The sequence below is a fragment of the Castanea sativa genome, chromosome 6 (genome assembly GCF_040712315.1).
Source record: "Castanea sativa cultivar Marrone di Chiusa Pesio chromosome 6, ASM4071231v1".
Lineage (NCBI taxonomy): Eukaryota > Viridiplantae > Streptophyta > Magnoliopsida > Fagales > Fagaceae > Castanea > Castanea sativa.
In genome coordinates, this window is record NC_134018.1 from 3,217,701 (window position 1) to 3,229,574 (window position 11,874).

Sequence of the window (11,874 nt, forward strand, 5' to 3'; positions counted from 1 at the left end):
GCATGTTGTGTGATTCATAATCACATTATGGGGGTTGATCCTGCTGACTATATTATGGAAGCTGCAATGAACCAAGTAGAGGGTAGTGGCTCCCAACAAGAAACACAGTCACGTCGGGAGTCCGTTGAAGATAGTAAAGTGTGGAATGCTAAGAGAGATGAGATATGCAAAGCTATGTGGTCTGATTATGCCAGGAGTGGAGAGTAGAACTTTATTTAGATTTATATGATTGTCATATGTACTATATTCTTGTTTTATATATGCTTACTCTATTTACTGTAGACTTCTGGTGGTGTAAGGATTATTATTTTCAACAATACATTATTATTTCCAGTAGTTGTTTCGTTCTGTTGTGCACATCTATAATTGTGGTTGTATGTGTGTTTGATTTGTTGTTCATATGCACAGTAATTTGTGAATGCTACTTGGATTGTTTAAATGCTAGTCTCACTATGCAATTATCATATGTAGTAATGTCGAAAGGAAAAGAAAAGGTGGGTAGTAAGCAATTCCGATGGTTGCCACCAATGCACACGATGATGCTAACTGTACTTGCCGAAGAGGCCATGAAGGGCAACAAGCCCTCGAACACTTTTAAGCCCGGTTCCTTCGCTACTGTCGCCAAGGCGATAACTGAACAGTTTGGGGTCGAGTGCCACCCCTCGTATGTTGAGAATCGAATGCGTACTTTGAGGACAATGTGGACTACCATTCAAACTCTTCAAAAGAAGAGTGGGTTCGGTTGGGATGATAGCTTAAAAATGATCACGTGTGATGCGAAGACGTACCAAGAGGAAGTTATGGTATGGCTTTCAACTATATTTGTGCATTATATTTTCTATTGTTCTTATCCCATAAATCATGGATTATGTCTCTTGTGGTAATAATAGCTTATACTTGTTTATCATTCACATAAATCATCTAATGACATCAATATTGAATTGAATATTGAATTTATGAGTGAAGTGATCATTGCATTGTTATTGTATGTTCCTGTCTCCCTTACAGGCGCATCGTAAGCATGCTGATTTTTTGAACAAGAAGATAGAGATGTATGATGAGTTGGCCATTGTAGTGGGTAAGGATTTGGCCACAGGAAGCTTTGCTAAGTCATATGTTGATATCGACACAGAGCATGACAATGCAGAGAGCACTGAGATGGTGGTTGATAATGGGGAGGAGGGTGTGGTGGATAAGGGGAAGAATGTGGTAGAATCGTCCACCACTGGGTCCACACTTTCAAAGTACCGCAAAAGAGGCCGTGCACCTCCCTCTGATGATAGCGCTCTGACTGATTTGTCTGATCAGCTTAAGGAAATTGCTGTGGCCTTGAAAGAAATCAGTCGGGGGCCTGTTGATTTTAATAGTCTTTACTCTGAGGTGATGGCTATGGCGGTGGATGGGTATAGTGAAGATATGCTCGCAACTGCCTTTGACCATCTGTGTGAAAATAAGAAGGTAGCTAGGGGATTTCTGGCCAAGAATACTAAGCTAAGGAAGCTTTGGATGGATAGTTATTTGTTCACTCGACTCTGACTTGTCTGTTTAGTGCTGATTGTGATGGTAGGGATTGTGTGTGATGTAGTACTAGTATGATCCTAACATTGTATGATATATGTGACAATTGTATTATCGGTAAGTAGCCTATGTATGTATTTGTAACCTGTAGGATGTGAACTCTTTTGTATTATTGGGACGATACAATTGCCCAAGTTATGTGTGGTGATTTTAAGCATGTAGGGCACATGTGTACTGTTCAGATACCACGTGTAGGTATCAATTTTGCATACCATGGACTTGTAATGGTGAAAGTACATTATGTGCGTTTTGATATAAATATTACCACGTGATATTCGGATGCTCTTTGTTGATGTTGAAGTCGATGATTATTTTTGTGATGCTTTTTGTAACTGTTGAAGTGGATGATTATTTTTCTACTATTACAGGTTCATCTAGGCAATGCAGGTTTTTATTTGTGAATGCATTTCATATTTTCCGTAAAATGTGTGAACAAACCAAACATGGGAAAATGAATACAGTAAAACGAATTTCAGAAAATGCCAAACAGTGGAATTTGTTTGCTGCCCTTATTTTCCATGGTGCAACCAAACAGCATGAGTACATTTTCTTTACGGGAAAATATTTTTTCCGGAAATAATTTTCCGTCCGGAATTGATTTACCGTCGAACCAAACGCAACCTAACTGACTGTTCGTAATCTCACTCATGATGCACACACGTAAAACACTTACTTCTTGCGACACCGTTTCATAAAGTCTTGCACTCTCTGAAGTGGAGACGACACCATTTCCAACCAAAAAAAAATATATATTTTACTTAATGCTTCTATCAAAATTAAAAAATAACCAGTAAAATTAAAGATTGTCTTATGGTGTCAAGGGAAAATTTGAAATCAAAGATTTTTCTAACTAGATGTGAAAAGGAAAATTTCAAGGAGACAAGAGAGAATCCATTTTTATTTTAGAGTAATATTACCGTCACAAATTATTTTACAATATTTTTACAAATTATTAATATGAACAATTCTTACCAATTCTTATTTGGATCCACTACTAACATTTTACTTTTCAATAACCATTTATCACATCATCAGTTTGTAAAAAAAATTATAAACTAATTTATGACTTTTAGCATTTTCCTTTATTTTATGAATTTGATAATGTATAAAGTGCTTTGTTATTTCATATTTGTAATTTCATACTCTTGGAAAAAAATAGCCAAATACTATTATTTGGTGAAATATTTAACAATATATCACTTTTTGCAAAATATTTAACAATCTACCATTATTTTATAACTCAAGTTCATGAAACTTGAGTTTTGCATGTAACTCAAGTTTCAAAAAATCCACTTCCTTAAAATGTGTCAATGGCACTTGCTGATCTATATTTTTTAATTAAAAAGTCCTTGTAGAACTATTTTTTCATTAAAAAGTATTTGTGAAACTTGAAATACTTATAATATAAAATTCGAGTTGCAAGTTCTTTAAAAATTTTAACATAGAATCTCGGAGCTCCCAACGAATCTTTGGATTCAAGTACAAGTAGGAAAATTGTTGCAAAAAATTCAAATTTCAAATCAGCGCATGAATGACAACTGGTGCCTATCCATACACTAGTTAACCAAATTAGTGGATCTCAGGTGAGAAATTAGTTCACCACCAAACCCCAAAATTTGAGGCTACACATTTTGCAATTCCCTTTCACGAGCTCCTCCTCTCCAAGTAAAATGCTTTCCTTATATGACAGGAAAACATCTTCATCAAATTCTATCATGGCATATGTTTAGAAATGTGCTGGCCTGTGTCAACGTTTTTCCTTTAAAACTCTCATATGAAGCAATATTGCTATATATACAGAGGTAATGTGTCAAGTGAATATGCATCAAACGATCCACACTCCCATTCCGTCGCTTAAGAAATGAAGGTTGGAAGTGTCTTCCACTGCTTCCATGAAATTCAAATTATAGTCAAGATTCACCGTCTATAGTCAATCATCCAAACCAGAGGTGCTTGTTTGTTTGGTCCTGATTTGAAATCTTCGTGAATGTTCTTCTCAAACTCTATTTTTTAGCTGATCAAAATTTCCCTTTATACTCACATTTAATGATTAGTGATATGGGAATTTGGTGAGCTAGGAGGGCCGGGGGCCATGGCCCCCCTGACTTTTTGAAATTCCTACTAATAGTACTATTAAATCTAAAAATTACCTTAAATTCTCACTAATTTTACTTGAATTCCCCCTCAGGACTTTGAAAAAAAAAAAAGAAAGATTGATTTTAGCTCCTTATTTGCGAAATTACTCCTCTTTAATCCGTTGGGCCTCCCTCAAATTTCAAAATTAGTTCAAAAAGACCCTTTACCACCAAAAAAAAACCAGCCCATTCGTTGCCCATAGCCTGTCCAAATTTATATGAACAACAACAAAAATTTTAACAAACCCCAAATCAGCAATATTATGATTATTATCCACCAAAAAGAAAAATCCTTTGTAAATCAGGTCATCTATAAATTCAAATATCAGTCATTTACTAAAAAAAACCCAAATTTATTTAGGAAAAAAATTTATCCCTTACGCCACTATTGCTGTCTTTAACCTGCAATTATCCGTTTGCCTCCACAAATTGCCGATTTGCCACTCCCAATTGTCGCCTGAGCCGAAGCCAAAGCCGAACTCCACTATACGCTTCTATGTGTCCGTTTGAAAATAGCTTATTTAGTTAAAACTGAAATTTTTTTTACTGAAAGTATTGTAGATAAAGATAAAAATTAGCTGAATAGTGCAGTAGAACCCATGAATGGTACTAAAAAATGTAATAAAACCCATAAATAATAGCTAAATAAGCTAAAAGTGGAGATAAGCTGAAAAAATCAGCTCATCCCAAACGCAAGTGTATCTCTTTCTCTTTGTTTATGCATGTTAGTCTAAAAGAAATAGTCTACTTCAGTTTATGCCTTTGCCTTTTGAATCTTCTACAACTTTCTATTAGTTTTGTTGTGGTCTACGGCTAGCATCTATTATAATATTATATTATTTTATTTTATATTTAGTTTTGATAAATGATCCAACTGTGTATAGGTTTTGTGTTTAATTTTGTATATCATATGTCTTTTGTGGTTTACATTTTTCACAATTGTTATATTATTTTAATTTGTATTAATTTTGATAGCGGATTAAGTAATCAAATTAAGTTATTATTATTGCTAAATTAAAAAAAATTATTACCGTTGTTTATGATATATTATATGATTATATTTAATATAGTAATATGTGTACTTATTTATTAAAGTATTGATACAAATACAAATTCACTTTAATTGTTTGGTTTAGTTATAAATTATTTTAGTACTATGAAAGAAGGTGGGGAATAACTTTTTTTTAAAATATACTTTAAATACACACAAAAATGGTGTCATAACTTTTGACTAAACTATTTCATTTTCTACTTGTAAGACACCTAAAAATATAGTATGGTAATTATAAAATTTGGACCTCCACCTTTCTAGTTATCAGTTTTTTTTTTTTTTTTTTTGTTATGTTTAGTTTACTCCCCTAAAAAAAATTCCTGGCGAGGAAATGTTAAAATTTAAACTGAACATTGTAATGTCATGGCACTGTATAGATTTGTAAAATTTAAACTGAACATCAAATAAATCTATTTCAATAGACTTGGTTGAAATAAAGTGAACAGAGCATAGGTTTTTATTGGGCGATACCCAAAAACCTTGCTTCTAAGGCTGGAATTTTGTTTAAGGTTAATGGGTCAGACTCGAGGATGGGCTTTTAATGAGGACAGCCCAAACTGGAAAACTGGTGTTTGGTTCATTCCTCTCTGATAAGGGATATTAATGAAGAGAATGAATGTCTCTTTAGGGCATTACATCCAGTTATCGAGTTTGGGCTATTAGCGAACTTGTAGGATGACTCTTGGGCTTTGGATTAGCCTATTATAAAAGATTAAGTAAAAAGTCAATAATGAATTTATTTTTTTTATTTTTTTGCAGAAGAAATACTTCAAATTTCAATTAAAGAAAATTAGTTATAATCGGCTAAGAATACATTATGAAGGTGTGAAAAAATATCATTCATCCACATTGAACAACAACTAAAATGTCTTGTATGTTTAACTAAGTTATGAGCTATAAATGTATTGCTTGTTTTGGTATGAGTATGAGAAAAAGAAATATAATCAAAGGCATTTATAGAATTTTTATAAGAAGCAAAATATTCCTCATCACTCCTCAAAAATTTGATAATTGTCTCCCAATCTCTCTCAAGAATACTAGAAAGAATCCAAGATCTGAAGCAAAAGAAATAGCTTTGACAGCCACCATAGCTTTTACATCATCAATTGAAGAAGGGAGCTTAATTTTTTCTGACAAAGAGGCAAGAATCTGTCCCTGATGATTTCGAATCACTACTCTCAGACCTGCTTCCATAGTTTCCTTAAAAACTACCTGTCAAAGTTTATCTTTTTAAAGCAATTTTTTTCTTAATAAAAAAATTGAGTTCAAGTGTCTAACCAATTGGTTATAATTATTTCAAAATTACTTATTCTTATATAATCTGAATAGTTTAGCAAATCTAGAATTGTAATATCTCCAAAGTGGAATTTTAACAATCATGTTTATGTTTGAGAGCCTATTTGTACCCACCCCTAACCTCCCATAATTCAACTACTATACCTAAGTTCAAAATGGTAACAATTTACTAGAGAAACCCATAATCCATTTCCAGGATTGGCTCAACGCCTAGGCAGTTGCCTAGGGTAAGGGTTCCCAAATACAAAAAGCCCCACAATCTTGGTCTTAAATATAATTTTATATTTTTATAACCTAAAATAAAATATATTTAATATCCATCTATTTTTTTTCTTTTGAAAAGTATTTATGTCTAGCTAAGATTGAAGAAATTGATATACATTTTATTTTTCTATCTCACTTGAAAAAGTCTTTCATCATTTACCAAAAAAGAAAATCTTTCTATCTTCTCATCAAAGGTATAAACAAATTACGTGGCCAGAACAGAGACTGGTACAGTGGTATACGGTGGACGAGAAGACAAACTTGACTGGCGTTATTTACCAGGCTATAAACGCCTTTACCAAACAGAAAAAAACTTCGGATCTGTTTGGATAAAATTTATTGTTGAAAATTGAAAACTGAAAACTGAAAATACTGTACAAAAATAATTTTTTAATGTGTAAAAATTACTGTTCATCTCAAAAAGTACTGTTTATTGGCCTAAAATTACTGTTCATGGCCAATGAACAGCGACATATGCACGTGGAAAAAAGAAAAAAGAAAAGGGGCTGGACGTGGACGTGTTGTGCTATCCAAACGCATTCTTCATCAACCCAAAGAAATCTCAGCAAAAGAAAAGAAAACACAACAGTCCAAGTTAAGGGAGAAAGAGTCTCAGTGCCACTGTGCACTGATATGGAGAAATCTGATTGCCGGTCATCTACTAGAGGCTGCAACGGACGATAACTCGATAAGGACCAAAGTTTTGGATCTGGTAGCTTGTTGAGGCAGATCATCAAAGAGTTATATATTCTTATACTACTTTTTTCTTTTTAATTCTTTGTTTTGATTTATTTTTCCTAGAGGTTTTCTTAAAAATGGTGAGAGGGTGCTGTAAATACATTCTTCTTCTCTTTTCTTCCATTTTTTTTAAGCTTTGGCTTGAAACCGCAAGAATCGTCTACGGTTTTGAAAACCAGGCGGGTAAATACCTTCTTCTTCTCTTGAGTGTTAAAAGAACCGTCTTAGCGAACAGTTTTCGGTTAACCAGGTCGGACCGTACGGTCTGGTCTGAATTTCAAAACCATGCCTTTGTCCATACAAAAATTTATAAAAAGTCAAGCTTGCTTTCTTTTCTTTTTTTTTGAGGGACCAAGTCAAGGTTGTTGGGTGGTGCCATTTTATTACAAGTTTAATTGGCACAAGTTTTCTTCTTGCAAGTTTGCACAAATATCTTATCTAGTAAAATGTTGGTACAATGTTGAATGTTCTACAATTGGTTTTGTGAAAGCGTTCCCATTAACATTAGTACAATGTTGAATTATTCTTCAATGATTGAAAGATGAAAGGTTGAATTGTAATTCAATTATAAAATAATTCTATAATTGAATTATTCTACAAAATGAACGGTTCCTCTAGTGGATAATTTTAGAGAATAGGAAACAATTTTTTTGTTGGGAGAGAATAGAAAACAATTGGCTCAATGTTGAAGATCATTCTTTATATACATTGTCAGAAAAATTGAAGAAGAAATCACAGATTGCCATTCCTTTTGCCCAAATCCATGGCACAATCTCCCTTCTTCATATTTAGCCACTAATAAGATTACTTGTAAAGGAAAATACATCCATGGGAATCTGTTCCTAAGCCCTAATGAAACTCCATTAAAGGTACTTTTGAATCTCATGGGCTTTTGCAAAATTAGCTTAGAAATGTAATTTATGTGGAGAATAGTTATCATACATTTATGGTCAGGTTGAAGTTGCTGCTGTGCACTCAAGGAGAAAAACAAGCGCAATTTAAAGAGCAGAAGTGCAATTTAGAGAGCAGGTACACTTATTTTTCTGATTCCATTCATTGAGACTACCCTAATGCGAATTTATTCTGCTTTATTTGTTCTTTGCATGTGGAATGAGCCCATTTTGTTACCATTTTTTTCTTGAATTGTTAGTAAAAATTATCAGAAACACCATGATGATGAATTTTTCTTCTCTTGCATCTTATGGCTTATTGTATTATTAATCGATATATTCAAAATTCTTACTTAATTTAGTGGGCACCTTAGTTATGCTAAAGTAATGGGCAAGGTTAGATACTAATTTCTCCCAGATTGCTGTTATTTTTAATGGGTATATATATATAGACACACACACATATACAAATTCCCTGTAAATAACCAAACTCATGTCCCTCCTCAACAACACACTTCTCTACACATTTTTACCTCCAATGAACTCCAAATTTTCTCATGGTCTAATTCTTTCTTTGTTTCTTAGAAGTAGAAACAAGTGGTTTCATCTTTTAAATCATTGAGAAAATCCTAAGATAGGGGTGACAAAGATCTATCAAGTGAACCACCCCCAAAAACCCAAGAACCTAGCTAGTACACACAAAGATATATAGAGAGAGAAGAAAAAAAAAATCCTTCATGGAATTTATATATTACTAAAAGCTGAGCGTAGCGTTTAATACTGTTACGCTCACGTTGAGCCACGTCAGCGTTCACGTCATTATCTTTTTTCTTTCCACTTTCTTATAATTATTTTTATTTCATATTTACACTTCTCCAACCTTTCTCTCTCCCTTTTCTTTTCATCTCCCCACTACTTCTCCAACATTTCTCCTTTCCTCACCTTCTCATCTCCCCACTACTCTATACATTAATATCATTCTTCATCTTTTCCTTCATCTTTCTCTATTTTTGTCTCTTCTTATTCACACCCTCTTACTATAAATTTGTCACTATCTCTTTCATTTTATGCATAGTTTTCCCTTACAAAAAAAGGTTCTCTCTCTCTCTCTCTCTCTCTCTCTCTCTCTCTCACACACACACACACACAATTTTTGGATGGATTTTTATTTTTTATTTTTCTTACTTCTTCGCTTTAGGTTGATAATTTTTTATATTTTTTAATTTATTTTTGGTTAATGCGATTCAGTTTTGTTTTTGTTTTTGTTTTTTTTCTCTCTTTGATTGTTAAATGTTATCCTATTGCATTATAAAGGATTAAATATAGCGTATAAAAATATAATATTATTCTACTACATAGCATGATTTGGATAATTTGATTTGGTAGTTACTGTAATTTGATAGCATGATTTTTATAGTGCTCAATTTAGATGTTAAACTATGAGACTTTAATCATTTTTGTTTATTTTTTAATCATTTGTGGTGGACAAAGTACTCTTAATAATTGTATTAGAAGTACTCTATAATGCCATTTATTTAGAGAAAAGCAAAGGTTGGCTAAACAAAAATTATTGGATGAGAAACAAATTTTATCTTTCACAATTTTACTTTAATTATTATTATTATTTTATAACAATGCATATATAGAAATTTAATTATTAGATTTTACTAATAATTGTTTATTTGATAATATGTTTTGGGTGGACGAAATTACAATTTCTGCAAAGAAAATAACCTTAGTAAATCATAAACAATATACTGTTTTCTTAATTGGTCCAATTAATCATAGTTAAGTTTTATTAATTTTTTAGTTACTTTTTTCTGTGTTTTGTATCGTAGGCAGAAAAAATAAGTTTGAGAAAGTTTTTTTAAAACTAAAAGAATAATTTCCAAATTTTATATTCTTTTTAATGATTCACAAAATGTTATAAATAACTTTTATTAAAAAATAAATATTTTCATTACCTTGCCTTTTGAATTTTTGAGAAAAATTGTATTTTTTTCATTTTAATAAGACAAAAATTATTAAATTTATGATTTATGATTGTTCCTATATTACATTTATGATTATTCTTATAATAAATAAAATTATAATTACAAAATACATTACTCTTTATTAAATTAGTTTAAATTGTATTAAATTTTTTTAATAAAACCACCATAAAATAATTATCATGCGCAACGCGCAGGTTCGAGGCTAATTAACATAATAAGCCCATAAAGCATTAATAGCACAGAGAAATAGAGAGAGATTTACCTTCTTTAAAATCGTTGCTTTTGTTGGCCTCAGCCATGGCTCTGTGAATAGAGAGCCCTAAGCACTAGGAATTTGTTGGAACTTAAAACTCACCCCAACAAGAAAACAAACTCCAATACATGAAAGGATGAGAAAATTTTAAGAAACGAAATTTTGGGTTCATTTTTCTCATTAACCAAACAGGGAATGAGATGATGATATTTTATCTTTTAATATTTTTTTTTATCTTACTGGGCTATTGATAAAGGCTGCGTGTCAATTTGGATTGAGTCCAATTTTTTTTTTTTTTTCAAGAAAAAATTTATTATTATTATTATTTTTAAAAAAAATTATGGATGAAAAACTTATATCTTTATACCTATTGAACTTGTAGTTCATATTAGTGTCACATTTTGTTAATTAATTAGTTTGATTATAATAGTTATATACCTATTTATTATAATTTATTTAAGTATGGTTCTTGATTTTTTTTTTTTTTTGAGAAAAAGGTTCTTGAAAGTTGAACAAGTTACTTACTTCAAGTTGGTCTATTATTGTATTATAAAAAAAAAGTTGGTATCTTATTGGTATCCTTTTATGTGCCTACTATTTTTCATATACAAACAATTTGACAACTAATTAATTTTGATTGTATCTATTGTCAAAATTTTAGTATGAAAACCAAATTCATTCTTGGTTTTTTATTTATAATGATTACATTAGTTAGTTTACATAATATACATGTTTTAAATTATACAAGAAATATTTTAAAAAATTGCATACCAAACACCAAAAAATATTTTCAAGCTCATTTTCAAGGTCGTTACCAAACACTGGAAAATAAGACAATTTTCTAGAAAATGTTTTTTGAAAAATGAACCATTTTTCAGAAAACGTTAATGCTAAAACAAACAGAACGTAATGTTATAATTCACATTACCAAGTTTTATAGGAAATACATTTGAGCTATCAAGTTTTAGTTGCTTGCGAATTCAGTTGGTAAGCCTGCATTTCCCCCTTTCACATATTATATACCATTTTCCTTTTTATATTTTTATATTGCTTTTTATTTATTATTTATATTTCTATTATTCTTACTGTCAGGCTTCAAATGCAATGTTTCAAGGATTTTCAAGTGCTCAACCAACCAGAAGTTCAGTAGTTGTTTTTCCCCTGCACTGCTGCCTTTGTTATTGTATTGTTGTAATTGCGTTATCTTTTCGATACAAAGCATATGAACCTCTTGAACTCATGCTACGCAAAGAGTGATGTTTTAGTTGAATTGTATTTGTTGTCATTAGAGTGGTTTAAGTATGCCAAGTGTTTGCTTGGTATGCTCACATGTAATGGCTTTGATGTGGCTTAAAAATCTATATAATGACATTTGCTATGCTTTGTGAAAGTGTAAACTATATGTAAAAGTGTATGACATCTGAACTACCAAAAAACATATGTATTCATTTTCTTTATTCATGCAAAGAAAAAAAAAATAGAAAACTGCTATGAACAAAAAAGGTTATATGTGCAGATTGGGGAGTGTCCTCTACTACCTCTAAAGACTAATATGTTGTATCTGGTGTGGTGTTGCCATTTATGTTTTGTGTTGTTTTCACTGTTGTAGTATTGCTACCTAGTTCATTGCAGGTTCTGTTTTTGATATTTGGTAAATGTTTGCTGTGTTGATTCT

General features: G+C 31.6%; 1 protein-coding gene and 1 long non-coding RNA gene across 2 annotated transcripts; both read left to right on the forward strand.

The window, feature by feature from the left end:
* The first annotated feature begins 473 nt into the window (after positions 1-473).
* On the forward strand, positions 474-1,536 carry LOC142638774 (uncharacterized). Its single transcript, XM_075812838.1, has 2 exons — positions 474-803; positions 1,009-1,536. The coding sequence occupies exons 1-2, from the start codon at positions 474-476 to the stop codon at positions 1,534-1,536; spliced, it is 858 nt and encodes a 285-aa protein (XP_075668953.1).
* A 5,335-nt stretch (positions 1,537-6,871) lies between these two features.
* On the forward strand, positions 6,872-11,589 carry LOC142640990 (uncharacterized). Its single transcript, XR_012845286.1, has 3 exons — positions 6,872-7,931; positions 8,017-8,091; positions 11,292-11,589. It is a non-coding gene; the product is annotated as an uncharacterized LOC142640990 (long non-coding RNA).
* The last annotated feature ends 285 nt before the right edge of the window (positions 11,590-11,874 follow it).